Consider the following 21,374-nt stretch of genomic DNA (forward strand, 5'->3'; position numbering starts at 1 on the left):
GGACATCGTCCTTCCGTCGCTCTGTCCCTCTCCTTCCCACCCCAGAGAACGGGAACTGCACCGTCTGGATGTGGTCAGGGCGTTGAAGATTTACCTGGAGGTCACCGGATCCTTTCGGCGCACGGACTCCCTGTTTGTGGTTCCGGAGGGTTCGCGCAAGGGTTTGGCGGTCTCCAAGGTGGCTATTGCCCGTTTCATTAAACTGGCGGTGTCTGAGGCTTATCGAGCCAAGGGTAGAGCTCCGCCTTTCAGCGTCACTGCTCATTCCACCAGAGCAGTCGGGGCTTCCTGGGCGCAGAGGCATCGGGCCTCGGCTGAACAGTTGTGCAAAGCAGCCACTTGGTCCTCTCTGCACACTTTCACAAGGTTCTATAGAGTGCATACGCATGCATCAGCGGATGCTGCTTTGGGCCGCCTGGTTTTGCAGGCAGCGGTTTCCTGATGCTCCGGTGGTGGTCCGCCTTGGGTTTGTGGTCCCTCCCTTCTTGGACTGCTCTTGAACGTCCCAAGGTCTGTGTCCCCCAAGGAAAATGGGCGAGAAAAGGAGATTTTTGTATAACTTACCAGTTAAATCTCTTTCTCGCTCTTCCTTGGGGGACACAGCACCCACCCTTCTGTGTTTGGTTACGGGGTTATGGTCTGGCGCCCCGTTGGGTTGCTGGCTGGTTGTTTCCATTGTTGGTTGTTATCCTTTCACTACTTGGACACGCAACTGGTAGCCTCTATCTCCAGGCTGAGGGTATAGCTGATGGAGGAGGGGCTTAACAGTTTTACTTAGTGTCACGCCTCCTAGGGAGCTGAGCTATACCCAAGGTCTGTGTCCCCCAAGGAAGAGCGAGAAAGAGATTTAACTGGTAAGTTATACAAAAATCTCCTTTTTGTGTTCTTTTTGCACCATCAAAACACTTACAGTAAATTTAAAAATAATTTATTTTTGTGTTGACTTTCAAATCCCTTAACATTTTTATTCAACCATAAACCAGGATTTTTGACATTGTTTGCCAGTGTATTATGTCATTTATAGTAAATCTGTTTACCTGCCCCTTTTCCATGTCTTTTCCTACTTCAGTTATTCATGGGTCAGTCCACATTGCAATATCTAAACTTAGGAGGTACTGTGTCAACTTGTTAAAGGGGTTGCCCCACAAGTCAATATACATTTTTTTTTTTTTTTGTACGTTATGGTAATGCAAAACATAATAGTTTTGGAGTCATTTAAAAAAAAATATTCTAGTCTAGGTATGCTAATACATATGTGTTATGGAGCCTCCAGATGTACTTTTGATTCCGTCTCAGAAGGTCCACCTAATGTATGTAGTGTCTGGCCACACATGCTCAGCAGAATGATTTCCATTACTATGTTGGACATCCTTTAAAAATCAACACAAGAGAAGCAGCTTGTCTTTCCGCACTGGACACATTAGGTAAACATGAGAGGGAATCAAAAATGCAGAAAGGGGCCCCTTTTTTTTATTTTATTTTTTTAAATAAAGGTTTCTAATTGAATCTGTTTGAGAGATGGAATATTTTATTGTGAAATAACCTTGTTAACTGATCTCCACAATCTGGTACTATATAATTAAGTTTGTCATTTTCTTTTTCAGTGGGCAACAGTCACATTTCATCTTCCTCATCATGTGTTAAAGTCAGTAACCGGTGCCATTGTGAACGAGCTGAAGAAAATAAATCAAAACGTTGCGGCGCTGCCTGTAGCATCTTCTATAATGGACAGACTGTCCTACCTGTTACCTAGTGCAAGACCTGAGCTTGGCGTGGGACCAGGGCGATCTGTGGATCGGTATGGTTGAAGATTTGCAGTCATACTAACATGGATCTACCCACTGCTGTACTAAATTCCATGTATTGGGGTAGCTTGTTGAGGAAACATTTGTCCAACATTTAAATGTTTTTGCAAATAATGCATGACCCCCTACCTTAGGCTTTTGGCAGAGGGGCCTTGTGCAATAGGAGTACCTCCTAAACCTTTTAAAGAGGACTAAATGAATTAAAGTATATAGGTCAGAGGACTAGAAACTTGTCATTTGTCCATATTAGTGACCTAACTGCTACAGTTTCTGCTGCATTAGCCTCATATAAGCAAACCATTTCCACAAACCTCTGCCGTAAAGGTGGCTGTTAAAGAGAGATTCCCATTGCATGAGCGATAGTATATCTTATTGATATAACATCACTTTATTATCAGTGGGGTCTCAAACTCCGGGACGCCCATTGATCTTGGGAATGGGTGAATGTTTTTACCTGCCTTGGGGTGTTGCTGTGCAGGCTTGACTTTGAAGGGATATGGAAATACCTGTTTAGGCCTGATTCACACATGCATGGATTTTCATGGACCACAGTCCGTGAAAACCCGCCCTGCTGAGTGCACAGCGTCATCAGGGCCGTCTTTACCAAGGGGCAAAAAGGGCAGCTGCCCTGGGCCCAGTTGCTCTTGGGGGGGCCCAAGGCAGCTGCCTCTTGAGCCCTGCTAGCTACTGCCCCAGGTGTCAGGCTGTCGGCTACACAGGCATCATGATCGTACTGTGTTAATGATCTTAATTCTAGGACCTTAATGAGTTTTGCTCTAGGACCTTAATGACATCATTACCATGTGACCAGTAACCTAGCAATTACTGGTCACATGGCTATGAGGTCATCACAGGTCCTACTGAGTGTTGCAGAAGTTAACTGTGAAAGATTACATCAGAAAAAGGTGACAGGGGCTGTTATGTTAATATACTGTAAACTACTGTATAGTGGGGCGCTGTATACTGTGTGGTGGGCTGTATACTGTGTGTGGGGGGGGAGTGCTATACTGCTGTACTGTATAGTGTGGGGGACTGTATACTGTGGGTGCGGTATAGTGTGGAGTGCTGTACTGTATAGTGTGGGGGGCTGTATCGTGTATAGTTTGGGGTGCTGTATACAGTGAGGTGTTGTATATCGTGAGGTGCTGTATACTGTGGGGTGCTATACTGCTCTACTATATACTGTGGGGTACTGTATAGTGCGGGGTGCTAAACTGCATACTGTGTGGTGCTGTATACTATAGGGTGCTATACTGCATACTGTGGGGTGCTGGGGTGCACTGTAACACTAGGGTGAGCCGAGCCCTGGTCACCTTCCTGCAGAGCGGTGCCCACTTCCAGCCCAGAGCACTGATCCTGAGCCGCTGGAGTCTTCAGAACTGGAAGTATTTACAGTCATTCACTGGACTCTACCAGATGTGTGGATTTTTTGTGTGTGTGTTGTGGTGGAGGGCGTGATTGTATGCTAAGGTGTGGGAAGGTGGGATCCAGGGGGCCTAAGTAAATTTTTGCCCAGGGTCCAATCAATATTAAAGACGGCCCTGAGCATCATTGGTTGCTATGACGCTGCGCGCTTCGTGCTGCCGCTGTACAGTAATACACTCGTATGATCGTGGTCCGTGAAAATCCATGTATGGTTGAATGAGGCCTTATTGTGACTCTGGCTAGCAGTTAATTAAGGCCAGACACACACTCTCTTTATCCGTGCATTTGCAAAATGAGCGGGTTTTTAGGTGATCCAAAATCTGCTCAATTGTTTGAAGCAATTCCTGGTAATTTGTGTTAAATGCTAAGAGTCAAATAAAGCAGCAGTTGTCCTTGAGCTGAGCTCTCTCTCCTCGTTTAATTCTTTGCTAGGTCCTTGATGTATAGTGAAGCAAACAGACGGGAGACCTTCACTTCTTGGCCACATGTTGGCTACAGGTGGGCTCAGCCCGACCCTATGGCTCAAGCAGGTTTTTACCATCAGGTGAGATTTGCCAGCTCAATGTTTCATTCACTGTCCATGTAGTGCCTTTATGTATGTGTTGATAAGTATTTATATATATTTTTTTTACAGCCAGCTTCCTCAGGAGATGATAGAGCCATGTGCTTCACTTGTAGCGTATGTTTAGTTTGCTGGGAACCTACAGATGAACCATGGTAAGTGAATATATATACCCCATCCTCAAAAGAACAGATGTCCGATTTCTTTATTAAACGGTTCTGTAAGAGGGATGTCTCATTCCGTTAGTCATCCCTATTACCAGTTAGAGTTATGGTGATCTTCTCTTGGCAGTACCGTACAATCCCCTAACACTATTGCTGCATGTAGGCACCTCTATGCTACTTAAGAAATATTATTCTGTATCAAGTCTTTTCTAGCCTACCTAGCTTGTAATTACCAAGTAGGAAATCGGGGGGAAAAAAAGATTAAATAATGTTTTAATCGGTGGGGGTCCAGGTGTTGAGATTCTCACAAAGCGTGAGATCTAACTGTCCAACCGTTTTCCCCCTCATTTGTGTTCATTTCTCCTCTGCTACCTTTATAAAGTGGAGTATGGATTTGTAGAAGGTCCATGATTCCATACACATTTAGCTCCACTCTTTTTCTCTGTTCGGCTCTGCTTTGCTTTCCGAGTAAGCGGTGTATGGATTCATACAAATTCCATACACTTTCTGCAAAATCGTACAGCTCTCTGCTAAGTGAATTGGAAATATAAATTGCTCCGCATCCCATGACGGAAAGAAACGCTAGTGTGAAAGTAGCCTTAAATGATATACAGAGACTCAATAATCAGAATTATCACTTAAATCGATAGTGTGAACTTAAACTAAAGTGAATAGGATGTACCTACTTCAAGCACTTAAAGGGAATGTGTCATCAGAAAATGACGTATCACATTTTTATGTTAAAGAATTCTTGGTGGTTATTTTTAATTTTCCTGTCAATATCTATATATAGATAGATATAGATATAGATATAGATATAGATAGATAGATAGATAGATAGATAGATAGATATATCTATCTATATATATATATATATATATATATATATATCACAACCTATATAATTCTACACTTTTTGCAATGGCTACTAAGCCTCATAATAGGCGCCACTTCTTGGTCTGTACAGATCACTTTACTGCAGTAATCTGCTCATTACAGGCAGTATTGGAATAACACGCCTATATACGCATAACATAGGATCCACCATTCACAGCAAGTGGTTGTCAAAGCTTATCAGCTCCCTCCTGTCCTCTGGAGCTGCCTAGAAAACTCTCCCATAGAAGTTAATGAGTCCCTCCAATCTATTGTGGTTATGGCCCATGTGGCTGCTGCAAAGCAATCCTCTAACAATGCTGTTGGCCACCCCCATAATCCTGTTCCAAAAATCAAATTAAAAAAATTGCAACAGAAAATAGAAACAGATAGGAAAAACAGTATGTGTTGCTATCTAGTTTCGAGGGGACAAAAAATTACAGTGAGACCTTTCCTTTAAAGGAACGCTAAACGTACATAATTTTAAAAAAATTCTCAAATTCCTCCCTAATTTCCCAGTTTCTTTTGATCCTATTTTGTTGAATATTACAATTAAAACTATATAAAGAAATCTTCTTTGTCTCATAAGGTCAGCCATGTTCTTCCCTTTTCCTCCTCACTGGTCTGTGTCTGGCTGTAGCAGGAGTCACTGACCCCTCGCCCATTTTGCAGCCCTACCCCTTCAGTTGATCTCCAGCCAATATAGAAGAGATCAACAGGAGATAAACCCATTGTGTTGTCTTCAGGATTTCTAGGAGCATTCATGAAATCCTGCAGACTGACCAAAACTGTAGGAGCCGAGCCACTGTATCTCCTGTCTATTTTTTTATTTATTTTTTTTTATTTATTTTTTGTCATTCAATTCTTTATTTATAGGGTTAGTATTCCTTCTGTATTTTTTTTTTTTTTTTTTACTATTGGTTATGTATGAAAGTGGACACACGGGAGGTAATGCTTATTAAGATCATTTTAAATAATTTTTGTTTTTCCCCCTCAAGGTCTGAACACGAGAGACATTCCCCAAACTGTCCTTTTGTGAAAGGTGAACATACTCAGAATGTACCCCTCTCGGTTACTCTTGCAACATGTCCTGCCCAGTTTCCCTGCACAGATGGCACAGATAGAATCTCCTGTTTTGGGGTGGGGAACTGTCCACACTTTCTAGCTGCTGCAACAAAAAGAGGAAAAATTTGTGTGTGGGATGTATCTAAACTTATGAAGGTATTGACTCTACAATTCCGTGTTTTAATCAGTAACGGCGTACTGCTTAGTGTTTAATGCTGTGTTTCATCTTCTTTCTTTTTATTTAAGGTGCACTTAAAATTTGAGGTAAACGCATATGACCCTGCAATAGTTCAGCTCCTAGCTCTTGCTGGTGACTCGAGCACTACCGCGGTGGAAACTCGAAGACCAACACTTGCTTGGTTAGAAGATTCATCCAGTTGTTCAGATATTCCAAAATTAGAGGGAGACAGGTACGACTATTATATGTGTGTTTTATAATCTGACAGGTTGCATCAGTGCAATGAAGAAGAAATGTATAATGCAGTTAGGAGAAATCCGCAGAGGATTTTTTGTTGTAAATTTTGCTCTAGTGTATTAAAGGGATAAAATCTGTTATAAATCCTCAACAAAATTGACATGCTGTTTTGAAAATTAGCATTATTTTTTTTTTTTTAATATGGATGTGGTTTTCAAATCCCTACCTGCAAATCTGAAATGTGTGGGCTCAGAGGGGGACATTTAGAGGAAAACTGGCTTAATTGCCCATGGCAATCAGACACCACCTATCATTTTTCAGAGCTTTGTTTGAAAATGAAAGGTGGAGTCTGATGTGTTGCTTTGGGCAGCTACGCCAGTTCTACCTTACTCCAGTTTTGATCTTTCTTGCCCCAAAGTGTTTACATATGAAAACTTGTTTCAAACAGCAGAGACCTGCGGCTAATTACCGCGATGAGCAATAATGCCGACCGCGGTAAATAAAGGTGTAAATGAGCAGTAGACGGTAATAAACGCATTTTTAAATACAGGATTGTTCAAAATCAAGAAACAGATTTTATAGGCTCATATGTGAGCTTCAAAATCATTACAAACAATAAAAAAAAATTGAAATATAGAAAAAATACAAGTTATAAATATGAAAGTTAAAATATAAATCACCCCCTTTCCGTATTAAAAAACACAAAAAAATATGGTATCACCATGACCAAAAGCGCCCGTACTATTAATATATACAAATATTTTTCCAATACGGCGAATGACGTAACCGGAAAAAAGGTCAAAATAGACAATTTGAATATAGACAATATAGACAATAGAAAATTTCAGAAAACGTGATCAAAATCGCACAGACTCCAAAATGGTATCTATAAAAACTACAGATTGTCTGCTCAGTAGATACAACTTTAAAAAAAAGTTATGGGATTCAGCTTTTTTTTTTTTTTTTTTCCCTCAAAGGTTACATTTATTTTGACACTATTTAGATATAAAATATAAATACATAATAAACTATACATATGGGGTATCATTGTAATCGTACTTACCCAGGGAATGAAGGGCGTGGGTCAGTTCTGCCTCAAGAGAAACTCCGTGAACAAAACCTGTAAAACAGTTTTTACTTCTTCCCACTACATTGTGTTCCATACAACTTGTCCCGCAAAAAATAAGCCCTCCTACAGCAATGTGAACAGATATATAAAATAGTTATTGCTCAAGTAATTTAGGGAAGAAAAATAAAACCGAAAAAACCTCCAGTACTGAAAAGGTTAACTTTTTTCTTTTTTTCCTTCACATTTTGATATAAATTTGTTTTTATTTTAGTGATGACTTGCTCGATGATTCAGATAGTGAGGAGCGATCAAGATCTGACTCAGTAACAGGTAATAAACACAGACTATCATTTAAGACTGATTCTCTGTACTTTACTCCTGATGTCCAGCCAAGTGAATTAAACCTCCAGCCGTCGCGGTTCACTTCTTAGGCCACTTTCACACTCACGTTTTGTGCGGATCCGTCATTCAGATAATACAACTGCATCTGTTCAGAACGGATCAGTTTGTATCATCTTTAACATAGCTATGACGGATCAGTCTTGAACACCATTGAAAGTCGATGGAGGACGGATCAGTTTTCTGTTGTGCCAGATTGTGTCAGTAAAAACTGATCGTCCCCATTGACTTTCGTTTGGCTCAGTTTGCAAGCAGCATTTTGGTGTCCACCTCCAGAGCGGAATGGAGGCTGAACTGATGCAAACTGAGTGGATCCTTTTCCATTCAGAATGCATTAGAATGAAAACTGATCCGTTTTGGACGGCTTGTGAGAGCCCTGAACGGATCTCAAAACCGGAAAGCCAAAATGCGAGTGTGAAAGTAGACTTAAAGGGAACCTGTCATGTGGATATTTGATTATAATGTAACTAATTATATACAATCATTAACTACTAAAAAGTGCCTTAGATGTATTCACTTACTGGTGTGACAGATGGTTATCTCATAATATACACACAAAGATGCCGCATGCTAATGAGCTGATTTGAGTCCAGCGTATATTTAATTCAGAGCTATAGCCACTCCCCGGCCCACCTGCTTCTGATTCATATGGAAAAAAACTGTCATTCAGCAGCAGGTGGGCGGGGAGAGTCAGGAGCTCATGAATATTCAGGACTAATCCATTATCAGCTGGAGCTTTTCAATGCAAGATGTTGGCAGATTGACTGGGTCAATTGAAGAAAGTGACCCAGCATTGTGCTAAGCGAAGTCACTTATTTATGTTGCCCTTAGGACACCATAACACTGGTGACAGGTTCCCTTTAATTGTGTAAGGATTCTCTAATTTATCTAGATAGGGATAGTTTTCCGCTTCTGCGTGTAAACCTGATTGTTGCCATAAATGGACATCAAGGAGTTTGACAATGACGAGGAATGAAGTGCCCATGCTGATTTTAGAAACACTTCATTATACAGTGATTGTTTTAGTTTGATTTTAGTGTTTCATGAATCCAGTATTTCAGGCGTGTTCTGTGTCTTTCCCTTGTTCTCACAATTGTTTGTCTTGCACAGGACACACTTCTCAGAAGGAAACTCTGGAGATGGGCTTGGATATAACTGCTCTTAGTATACTGCAGCAGCCAGAGAAGCTACAGTGGGAGATTGTGGCTAATGTTCTTGAAGATACTGTAAAGGACTTAGAAGAACTTGGAGCAAATCCTGCTTTAGTTGGTTGTAAAAATGAAAAGACCAAGGAAAAACACTTAGAACAGCACAACATTCCCTTTTCTTGCTTACTGACTGGTGGTTTATTGACCTACAAGTCCCCCGTCTCCTCCCCCACAAGTAGCAATTCTCGCAGGTCGCTCGATGCTTTAAGCAGGACTCCTGGTGAGAGCTCCTCAGAGCAGGGCTCCACTGATAATGAATCTGGCACGAACTCTGATCTTAACTCTCCTATGGTGAAAAGGACGCTACCTGTTTTACTGCTTTACAGCATTAAAGAGTCTGACGAAAAAGCAGGGAAACTTTTTTCTCATATGAACAATATTATGAGCAAAAGTCTACACGATGATGGATTTACTGTCCCACAAATCATTGAGATGGAGCTTGATAACCAGGAGCAGTTGCTTCTTCAAGACCCCCCAGTCACTTACATCCAGCAGTTTGCTGAGGCCACAGCCAGTCTGACGTCCCCTGACACAGACAAGTGGACTTCTATGGTTCCTAAGCCTGGGACTCTAGTGCAGTGCATGCGGCTGCCTAAGTTTGCAGAGGAGGAGAACCTCTGTGTAGATTCCATTATACCTTGCGCTGATGGCGTCCATCTCTTAATAGGTTTACAGAAATGTCCTGCCGAGTCCTTGAGTGCAATAAATCAAGTAGAGGCCTTGAATAATTTAAACAAATTGAATTCAGCTCTTTGCAGTAGAAGGAAAGGAGAAGCTGAGCACTGTCTCAGCAGTGTGAATGGAACAAGTATCAATGTTATCCCCTGTGAGTCTTCAGCCGATGTTCACGACCCTTTAATTATTCAACCAGTCCAGAGAAGTGTGAGTGGTGGATACTTGTTGATTTACAAAATGAATTATACAACCAGAATAGTGACTCTGGAAGAGCAACCGGTAAAAATCTTGCATATTAAAGACCCTCAGGATGCTATTACCTCACTTATTTTATTACAACCTGATATTTTAGATAACAGAGAGGACGACTGTGAGGAGTCTTCAGAAGACGCCCCACTGACTCTTAAAGATCTGTGTGGTAAAGAGAAGAAATTGGAACTGCATAGCCTAGGACATTTAGTGGTAACAACGCAAGGTGGATTTGTGAAAATTTTAGATCTTTCAACATTTGAAGTCATGGCTAAAGTGGATCCACCGAAAAAGGAAGCAACAGATGATGCTGACCCATTTGTATCAGTTGTCTACTGTTCGGGCACAGACAGATTATGTGCCTGTACTAAAGGTAAGAATGGACGTGAAGCGCCAAGTGCTTGTGATTAAGTGGTGTCAAATTGTGGGGTTTTCATGTAAAGGTTTGGATTTGTAGTACAAACTCATTCACCTTTTTTTGGGCATCCCGCTGCTTTTTTGGTAAACTGCAGGCACGTCCAAGTCACTCTATGAACGGACGATTGAGTGACTTTTCTTTTTTTCCCCACTGTACATGTAAATAAGGCTCCAATCGCACGTCCGTAGCGGTTTTGCGGATCCGCAAAACATGGACACCGGCAATGTGCGTTCCGCATTTTGTGGACCGCATATCGCCGGCACTAATAGAATATGCCTATTCTTGTCTGCAATTGCGGACAAGAATAGGACATGTTCTATTTTTTTTCAGGAACGGAATTTCGGACCCGGAAGTGCAGGTCCGCAATTCCGTATACGGGCAGCACATCGTCCATTTTGTCCCCATTCATTGTCAATGGGGACAAAACGTAACTGAACAGAATGGAGTGCTCCGAAATGCATTCCCTTCCGTTCTCATACCGGAGAGAAAACAGCAGCATGCTGCGGTTTGCTTTCTGTCCTGGGATACCGAGCAAGATGGATCCGTCATGACCCACAATGCAGATCAATGGGACTGATCCGTTTTCTGACACAATAGAAAACGGATCCGTCCCCCATTGACTTTCAGGGGAGTTCATGATGGACGTCCTGGCTATGTTAAAGGGGTTCTAGTATCACTGGCCCTGCGGTAAACAGTTCGAAGGCCGTGGCGCTGCTGGAGCGCCGCTGCCTTCTTAAACAGCTGATCGGCGGGCGTCCCAGGTGTCAGACCCCCGCCGATTAGATGCTGATGATCTATCCAGAAGATAGATCATCAGTTTAAACAAACTGCAGAACTCCTTTAAAGAGAATACAACCGGATCCGTTCATAACTGATGCAGACAGTTGTATTATCAGTAACTGAAGCGTTTTTGCTGAACCCTGCCGGATGCAGTAAAAATGCTAACGTGAAAGTAGCCTTAACTGTCCTTTCCATAGCATCATCACGACGGCATACAAGGAGATTGACCCCTGACCTCTGTAGGGGCAGGAACAGAGAAAGGTTAAATACCCTCCTCCCACCGCCAACACCAGTGTTTCCTGTCCCTACAGAGGACAGGGCAGAGAAAGGTCTCCCTGTATGCAGGGAGATGAAGCTTGGAATTCAGCGTGGATACCTTAAGAAATCGCCGGCATCCTGCATGGCGTCCCCCTGCCCTCCCGCGGTCCAGTACTAACGCTGGGCAGGGGTGTGGGGCTCTACCTCGTCCCGATTTTCGGGGCCTGTTCCCTGGCGCAGTCTCCCTTCCGGCATCATCGCGGCAGCTGGGTGCGCGCCGGCGCATATGTTTGACGTCACGGCCGGCGACCCGGAAGTGACGTCAGTGGCGGCAGCGTGGAGCTTAATTTAAAAACCGAGGCCTGCTCCGGACAAACGCTCCCAGGATCGGTCCCCCACTGTGCGGAACCCTTACCTTTCGGAAGAGGCGACCATGTCGGTACCGGAGCGGTCCCCCAGAGCTGAGCCGCCGCCAGCACTTCTAACTGTGAGTCCCCTTCGGGGGTATTTATGAATGGGTCAGGGAGTCTGTTGATCCCCCTCTCCCACGATGATATTAGGGGGGGGGGAGGAGGAGCGGGCTCTTGCTACATGCTCAGTGCAGCTACGGCAGGGCGCAGGCTCCTACATCCACCCCGCCCCCCCCCCTCCCCCCACCCTCCTCTTGGTGGGCCATATCCCTTATACTTGCCGTTTCATCTCTTTTAGGCAAAAGAAACCCCGAAAAAGATGGGGAAGTCACTCAAATGTGTCTCCTGCTCTAGTAGACTCCCTGACGGCTACCCCAAAAAACTGTGCAAGCCTTGTATCTCAAATATCGTACGGGATGAGGCACCCTCCCTAAAAGAGGAGTTAAAAACTATGATTCAGGAGGAGATCCGTTCATCCCTGGCCCACCTGTCCGCTAATCCCCCCGATTTGCCGCAACCAAAGAAGAAGCGGGCTAGATCCCCATCCCCCTCTGATATAGAAGTCGTTGCGGAGGAAAGTGCCCACTCTGTTAAGTCTTGGGAGGAGGGGGAGAGAGTCTCTGACTCAGAAGACGATGGACGTAGATATTATTTTTCTACGGAAGAAATGTCCGACCTTCTGAAGGCTGTAAGGTCGACCATGGGTGTGGAGGAGGTACAACGTACCCATTCGGTACAAGAGGAGATGTTTGGGGGCCTGAGGGTTAAGAAGACCTGTGTGTTTCCCATCAATGAAAGCATTAGGGATATGATCCTTGATGAGTGGACAGACCCAGAAAAACGACTGGGAGTCCCGGCAACGTTCAAAAATAGGTTGCTATTTGATCCGGAGGAATCTAAAATTTTCAATGAAATTCCCAAGATTGATGTACAGGTGGCCAAAGTGAACAAAAAGACGTCCCTTCCATTCGAGGATGCCTCCCAACTCAAAGATTCAATGGATCGTAAGGCGGACAGTCTCCTCAGGAAATCCTGGGAGGCGGCCATGTTTAACGTTAAAACCAATATTGCGGCTACTTCAGTCGCCCGGTCCATGTATCTTTGGTTGGGAGAGTTGGAAACTCATATTAAAGACAGAGCGTCTAGGGAGCAGATTCTGGAGTCTCTCCCCCTTTTAAAGTCGGCCACGGCTTTCCTGGCGGATGCCTCTGCCGAATCAGTTCGGTTCTCCGCCAGAGATGCAGCACTCTCCAATGCAGCTAGGAGAGCCCTCTGGATGAAGTGTTGGTCGGGGGATAAGACATCTAAGTTAAAGCTTTGCTCCATCCCCTTTTCCGGAGAATACGTGTTTGGCCCGGTGCTAGATAAGATCCTAGAGAAGGCCGCGGATAAGAAGAAGGGGTTTCCGGAAGATCGCCCTTCCAAACGTCGGTATCCTTTTCGCCCCCCCTCGGGTCAAGAAAGGAGCTACAGGGGAAAAGGGAAATCAGGGCGTTGGAGTTACCCAAAAGGAGGAAGAGAGGTCAGTCCTTCTCCCAGCAGAAACCTTCAGATAAGCAATGACGCCGGAGTGGGGGGAAGACTCTCAAGATTCCTGGGATCATGGGAATCCATCTCCCAGAACCCCTGGATTTCCAAGGTAGTCGGTACAGGCTATCAGATAGAGTGGTCTTCAAGACCCCCAAACAAATTTTCTCTGACACGGTTCCAAACGAACCTTTGGCAAGGAGTCCAGAAACTTCTTCAGATGAATGTAATCTCTCCGGTCCCACCTCTAGAAAGAGGCAAGGGGTTTTATTCAACTTTATTTTTAATCAGAAAAAAAGAAGGTACCTTTCGGACGATCATAAACCCGAAACCTCTAAACAAGTTCATCCGTTATCAGAAATTCAGGATGGAGACCCTAACATCTACAATCCCTCTATTAAGCAAAGACGTCTTCATGTGCACTATAGACCTGCGAGACGCTTATTACCATATTCCCATTCACGCCAGCTCCCAGTGTTTTCTCCGGTTTGCAATCCAGGATATATCAGGAAACGTCCATCACTACCAGTTCAGAGCCCTTCCCTTCGGGATTTCGTCTGCCCCGAGAATATTTACCAAAGTGGTGGTAGAGATGGTTGCCTTCGCCCGAAGACAGGGACTCATGATAATCCCCTATTTGGACGATTTCCTTCTGGTCAGCGAAAGTCGCAACAAAACCAATTCAAATCTGAAGGTCTTTCTCTCCATCCTAGACGACCTGGGGTGGATCGTAAACGAGGAAAAGTCCGTCCTCACCCCCTCAAGGGAAGTTCGTTTCTTAGGTATGATCCTGGACTCCCGAAAGCAAGCAGTGTTCCTACCTCGGGACAAAATATCAGTTCTCCAACAAAAGGTCAGGTCCTTTCAAAAGAGAAGATCTTGCTCTATCAGAGAGGCGATGAGCATGCTGGGTCTGCTGACATCTTGTATTCCGGCAGTCCCCTGGTGTCAAATACACTTCAGACCCCTTCAGTCCTGGATACTGAGTGTCTGGAACAGGTGCCAATCCTCTCTAGATCGCCAAGTAAATCCTCCATCTCGGATTCTGCAGTCCCTAAATTGGTGGAAAAACCACGAGAACCTATCCCGGGGAAATCCCTGGCAGAAGACTCCCCAGTTGCAGGTAATAACAGACGCAAGTCTGTCCGGCTGGGGCGCAAAGGTCGGGGACCGTATATTTCAGGGCACTTGGCCAGATTCGATCAGATCCCAATCATCGAATTTCAGGGAGCTGAGAGCAGTCTGGGAAGCATTGAGGGCGGCAGAGGAGATGTTGTGTCATCATCATATAAAGGTGCTATCGGACAACACTACAGCCATTGCCTACCTCTCCCATCAGGGGGGAACCCGGTCCGTAACCCTTCAGGCGCTGGCAACAAAGATCTTTGCCTGGGCAGAACAGAAGGTGGCCTCTGTATCGGCAGTTCACCTGAGGGGGATACTAAATCAAGAAGCAGATTTTCTCAGCCGCCACAGGATCGATCACACAGAGTGGTCTCTAAGTCCAGAAGTCTTCAGGTTAGTGGTAAGGAAATGGGGGTTGCCCGACGTAGATCTGTTCGCCACCAGGGCCAACTCAAAAGTGGAAACATTCTGTTCCCTAAACCCCAGGGACAGGCCTCATACATTAGACGCCTTCGCCATCCGTTGGCATTGGAATCTATGCTATGCCTTCCCTCCACTTCCTCTAATCCCGAAGGTGGTGCAGAAAGTTCTCCAGGACAAGGCCACGGTGATTGTGATCGCTCCCCTGTGGCCAAAGAGAAGTTGGTTCTCATCTCTCCAGAGACTCTCTACAGGATCCATGGCCCCTTCCGGTACGGGAGGACCTACTCCAGCAGGGCCCAGTTCTGCACCCAAACCCGCAGTTTCTGAAATTAGCAGCTTGGATCCTGAGTCCCAAACCCTGAAACTTCAGGGACTATCAAACGAAGTTATTGCTACTCTGAAAGCTTCCAGGAAGAAGGTAACGTCAGCAATCTACCTTAAGATCTGGAGACGTTTTTGTTCTTGGAGTGGGGATGAATCGCCACATTTACATAAACCTAACATCCAAAGAATACTGGACTTCCTACAGCGAGGTCTAGATCTGGGACTTAGGCCCTCTACCTTGAAGGTCCAGATCTCAGCCCTGGCTTGTTTTTTTGACCAAGATATAGCCGGTCATCGTTGGATCAAAAGATTCATCAAGGCAGCGACGAGGCTCCGCCCAACGATCACCGCTCGCGTCCCTTCCTGGGATCTGAACATCGTTCTTACAGGCCTTACCTTACCGCCCTTTGAACCCATGTCTGACTGTCCTATAAAATTATGGTCCTTGAAAACTGCCTTCTTGATTGCGATAACTTCGGCCCGCAGAGTAGGAGAATTGCAAGCCCTATCGATCAGGGAACCCTACCTCCGTATTCTAGATGATAGATTAATTCTCCGTCTGGATCCTGGTTTTCTCCCCAAAGTGGTATCAAATTTTCATCGGAGCCAGGAAGTTACCCTACCTTCCTTCTGTCAACACCCTGCTAATGACAAAGAAGCCACATTTCACTCTCTGGATGTTAGACGGGCAGTCTTAAACTATATCACTGTGACGGAAAAGTTTAGGAAGTCGGACAGCCTACTAGTTCTCTTCGGAGGAAGACTTAAGGGCCAGAAAGCCTCCCGGTCATCTATAGCCAGATGGCTCAAAGAAACTATTAGTTTTTGTTATCAATTACAAAATCTTACATGTCCAGTCCACATTAGGGCCCATTCCACCCGGGCCATGTCCTCCTCTCAGGCTGAGAGAGCTGGGGCTTCCCTGGAGGAAATCTGTCGTGCTGCCACTTGGTCCAGCATTCATACCTTTATAAAGCACTATCGCCTGGATCTTTCCAGATCATCTGATCTGTCCTTTGGGCGGAAAGTCCTCCAGGCTGTAGCCCCCCCTTGACTGATATATTTTTTTATATCTCCTTGTATGCCGTCGTGATGATGCTATGGAAAGACCGGAATTAGACTTACCGGTAATTCTGTTTCCATGAGATCATCACGACGGCACGTTATTCCCTCCCTTGATTCAAATTATTTGACCTACCCAGGTCTCTAGAAGGTATGGAGTAATACCTTTTTTCTTGTTTTTACTGTTCTCCACCACCGGGTTGCTCTGTGTGATTTTGGAAACACTGGTGTTGGTGGTGGGAGGAGGGTATTTAATCTTTCTCTGTTCCTGCCCCTACAGAGGTCAGGGGTCAATCTCCTTGTATGCCGTCGTGATGATCTCATGGAAACAGAATTACCGGTAAGTCTAATTCCGGTCTTTCTTGCATTTCAGCTTGTCCTCTATTTAGTAGCTACATAATTATGTCATAGGAATTTCTACCAATTGCCATGTTAGTGACCCCGGGAGCACATTTAGTTTCTTTCCTACTCTCTGATGTAGAAAAAAACTAAACATAATAGGAGTTCATCTAAGATACTAGGGTGCATTCAGGGATGTCCATGTGGTTGGTGCTAGAGTGTAAATCTGACAGCATGTGGATTGAACACTGGCCCGTTATTGTTAGTGGGTCAATTTTAAAGTGCAGCGTGCACCGTTTAGGTCCGGTTTTTCACGCATGACTCAACCAATTCAAGTGAATAGGTCTGCAGTAATAACAGACAACATGTGGATGTGGTCCATTTAAAAAAATAGTCCTATGTACACAGTGATGGCAGCTGTGATAACGACTGCCATCATTTATTTTCCCGGACTGTAATATTGATGACCTATCTCTGTGATTGCTCACCTCCGGCACTCCAGATGTGGTAAAACTACAACTCCCAAAATGCACACTTGCTTAGCTTTTCTCAGAACTCCAAAGAAATGAATGGAGCATGCTGGGAGTCGGTTTCACCACAGCTGGATGTCGGAGGTTAGCCATAACTGACCTATCCTTTTGAGTAAGCCATCAATATCTGGTTAAAAGGCAATGGGGTGGGGGGTTCATTGTTGGATCTGACCATAGCACATCACCAATCGGTTTAATTAAAGGGATTGCAGCACTGGCTAAGTTTAGGGATAGACCATCATGTTTCAGTTCTAGAAAACCACCATGAAAGGGTTTTTCCAGGTTCCTGATATTGAGCATGCACGTTCAATATCAGGAACCTGGAAAACCACCATTTAGGCTTCATTCACACGTCTGCAATTCTGTTCTGCATTTTGCGGAACGGAATTGTGGACCTATTTATTTCTATGGGGCTGCACGGTGTGCTGCCTGGATCCGGAAATGCGGACCCGCAATTGCGTTCCCCCAAAAAATAGAGCATGTCCTATTCTTGTCCGCAATTGCGGACAAGATTAGGCGTTTTCCATTAAGTGCTGGAGATGTGCAGTCCGCAAAATGCGGAACGCACATTGCCGATGTTTGTGTTTTGCGGATCCGCAAAACACACACACGGATGTGTGAATGGACCCTAAAGGGGTTTTCCAGTTTCCTGATATTGAACATGCATGCTGGGACAAGCACAGCTCAATTCAAAGTAGTGGCCCTGCCAGGTTACTACAGCTTGCCTTACCATGAGTAACCCAGCACAGCCACTGCACTTGAATGGCATTGTGACAGCATTATTAAAAGAAACAGAGGAGAAATCGCTGTAAGAATTTGAGTGGGTGAAACCTGCTTTTACTTTCAGTTGCATTCACTGCATCCCTATTTCTAAGGGAGAGATATGTACTAAGGGGGTCTATTTAGTAATGCATGTAATATTCTCGATCTATGAATTTAAGAATTATAGATTGACTACAGTGTAATGAATATAGTGTGATCAAATGTACTATGTGATTGTTTTATATAATTTATTATGTCCCATTGAATTGCATTGTCTAAATGATTTTGAATAAATGTGTTGTATCTATAATACAGTGTACCTGATGTGTAGTACCAGATATTGAGTGCCCACTATATAAGATATATGTACTAAACATAAAAAAAATCCACAAAATAGTGTAAAAAATTGCTGTTTTTAATCTTTTCCTCCATAAATAAAATAAGTTCTTTAATACACTATATATACCCCAAAATGGTTCCTAATAAAACCTACAACTAACCCCCCTCAAAAAAATATGGATTTTTTTTTTTAACACAAACGGGGGAAAATATCATTGTTCCTGAAGGCTAAAATGAATAGTCACTAAAGGATTAAAAATGCAATAGTGTCCCCTGAGTTGTGCGCCAAGATTTATTGCAGACACGCATTAAAGATCTACAATAAAAAAAGTGATATTTTGGGAGTGTTTATTTTATTTTTTATTTTTTTTACCAATTTTAACAGGACTGTTAGGAGGTTAAAATGTGTGCAATTTTCTTCTGTCAGCTTTAGACTAGGGCTACACTGCAACATGTCACTCTACATCTTGTCGCACCAGTGTCGCGCAACAATTTTTATAATAGTCTATGGTGTCGCACTGGTGAGGCGACAGTCGCAGAAAAATCCATCTTAGATGGATTTTTTGCTACCATGGTGTAGCAGTCGCCGCATGTCGCAGTGCTACACGATAGACTATCATTATAAAAATTTACGCGCAACATTGGTGCGACACATGTCGTCGTGTAGCCCTAGCCTTATGCCAGAACTGACAATTCGTTTGTGACACCTTCTTCCCCTTTTCTTTCAGGTGGAGAACTTCATTTTCTTCAAATTGGAGGAACATGTGATGATCTTGATGAAACTGATATCCTTGTTGATGGGTCATTGACAAAGGGGGTAGAGCAGCTATCGGAAGGCATCAAGCCGTTGTCAAACCCTTCAAGTCCTGGTATCACAAGTATGTACATGTGTGCAAAAGCACCACAACTTATTCTGCCCATTTGTCTTAAAGTGTAAGTGTCATTTATCTTTTCTAATGTTTACAGTTATACGGAATGTTTTTTTGTAATATACAGTAATTTATTTAGTGATTTTGGACATTTCTATGAGAAAAATCACTCTAAAGTTGCCCCTTAGCAGTGCTTTCTAAGGCTGAGTTCACATCACCGTTCAGCCTTTCCATTCTCCTGTTCCGGTATAGGAGCAGGAGAACGGAAAGGACTGATTCGGCACATAACTGAGCCAAACGGAGCCTAAAGACCCCCTAGACCAGTGGTGGCGAACCTATGGCACGGGTGCCAGAGGCGGCACTCAGAGCCCTCTCTGTGGGCACCCACACACTGGAGAAAGTCTATGGTGTACCAGTGTGCCTTAGAATTTGCCTGCCATTCAATAGTGCAGGACATGCTATGAACAGCACAGGCATCACATTGAATGTAGGCTGGTTATTATAGCTAAATGATAAAGTACATGAAGATATATGATATTGGTGTTCAGGTTAAATTGCTGTGTTGGCACTTTGCGATGAAGTGGGTTTTGGGTTGCAGTTTGGGCACTCGGTCTCTAAGAGGTTCACCATCACTGCCCTAGACTATAATGGGGTTCGTTAGGTTTACGCTCAGAAGATGATTTTGGAGCGGAGACAAAAGTCCTGCGCGCACAACTTTTGTCTCTGCTACAAAATCTTCTTCTGAGCGTAAACCTAATGGACCCCATTATAGTCTATGCTTAGGCTCCGTTCGGCTCATGTGCCGAATCCGTCCTTTCCGTTCTCCTACTCCTATAACGGAACAGGAGAACGGAAAGGCTGAACGCTGATGTGAACTCAGCCTAAAATGAGCATTACTAAGGATTATCTATCTTCCCAGTTCAGACACAGTGCAGTACTGAACAGTGAAGACGCTGCAGTTCAGTTCCTGCCCTCATTGCCTCCCTCCTATATAGGCCGAAAACTGACCAAATATACTATATACTGTATTGTTAGGACTATAAGATGCACCTAGGGCTTGGAGGAGGAAAATCAGAACTCCAAGCTCCATCAGCCTGGGATGAGACCCTCATTGTCCTCTGATCAGAACCCTTAACAGCCATAAAAATAAAAAAAAAGTACCTCGCTTGTTCTGGAAGGTGCTGTCACTTGCTTAACGCTCCCTGGTCTTCCAGCCTGCGGCTCGGAAGAATACCAGAGACGGTGAGTAGAGCCAGCGAAACACTTCCGTCGCCACTCCCCGCGCCTCCCACATGCTGATGACCGCTTCTATAATGGAAGCGGTCATTAGCATTGGGACTAAAGACGCATTGCCACTTCACTTTTTGGGGACAAAAGTATGATTATTTATCGATGTATGTATAGATGGTGCCCTGTGTTCCTGCCATCATTACACTGAATATTCTTTGTGTATTCCCGGCAGCAGCCAGTAGATGCATCAGAGCGGGCAGTCAGCACTTACTATTGAGAAGGCAGAGAGACCAGGAGAAGCTGGAGTAGAGATCGCCGACTGCCTGCTCTCATGCCTTTCCTGGCGGCTGGTTACATAGTTAGCATCCCGGTGATACAGAGGCTACATACACTGTCAGTACTCGCAACGGACAGTGTAGAGATGGCAGAACACAGCAATATTTATATATATTTGGTCAGTTTTAGGCCTGTATAGGAGGGGGACTGTGAGGGCGCAGGAGTGAACTGCAGTGTCTTCACAGTTCAGTACTAATATTTAGCGCGCTGCCAAGGGTTAACTTCAGAGCGTTTTTTCTCATAGAAGTGTACAAATTCACTAAATAATGTATAATACAAAAACATTCCCTGTCACTGGCCCTACACAGTAGAAAGAAAATGGAAGTTACACTTTGAGGAATCTGTGGCATCGGTCTGGATTTGTTTTGCTTGCTGAAATGGGATTTCTTCTGCTGAATATTTTTATGTATGCTATTTTAATAGATTTTTGGATTTTCTCCTCAGGTGTGGACCTTTTAGTGGAGCAGCAATTCTCCCTGGAAATGTTGACCTGCTTAGTAGAACTAACCCGTTTTGAGACTCTGATACCAAGGTTTTCTGCAACTGTGCCACCATGCTGGGTGGAAGTTCAGCAGGAACAACAACAAAGACGCCATCCCCAACATTTGCACCAGCAGCACCATGGCGATGCTGCCCAGCACACTCGTACTTGGAAACTGCAGAATGACAGGTATTCTCCTGCTCTAAGTCAGTCATGTAAAATAGTTCTGAGTGTAATAATTCTATTTGTGAT

General features: G+C 44.2%; 1 protein-coding gene across 8 annotated transcripts in view; it reads left to right on the plus strand.

Moving 5' to 3' along the window:
* The window catches only part of BIRC6 (baculoviral IAP repeat containing 6), a 252,420-nt gene that overhangs the window by 38,916 nt on the left and 192,130 nt on the right, over positions 1-21,374 (plus strand). For all 8 annotated transcript variants that reach the window (XM_044289277.1, XM_044289279.1, XM_044289280.1 and 5 more), the window contains exons 4-12: positions 1,605-1,798; positions 3,663-3,774; positions 3,865-3,947; positions 5,828-6,050; positions 6,141-6,304; positions 7,650-7,708; positions 8,888-10,282; positions 18,935-19,084; positions 21,086-21,311. In XM_044289277.1, coding sequence (XP_044145212.1) covers positions 1,605-1,798; positions 3,663-3,774; positions 3,865-3,947; positions 5,828-6,050; positions 6,141-6,304; positions 7,650-7,708; positions 8,888-10,282; positions 18,935-19,084; positions 21,086-21,311 — 2,606 coding nt within the window. The remainder of the gene's footprint in view (positions 1-1,604; positions 1,799-3,662; positions 3,775-3,864; positions 3,948-5,827; positions 6,051-6,140; positions 6,305-7,649; positions 7,709-8,887; positions 10,283-18,934; positions 19,085-21,085; positions 21,312-21,374) is intronic.

Source organism: Bufo gargarizans, chromosome 4 (genome assembly GCF_014858855.1).
Source record: "Bufo gargarizans isolate SCDJY-AF-19 chromosome 4, ASM1485885v1, whole genome shotgun sequence".
Lineage (NCBI taxonomy): Eukaryota > Metazoa > Chordata > Amphibia > Anura > Bufonidae > Bufo > Bufo gargarizans.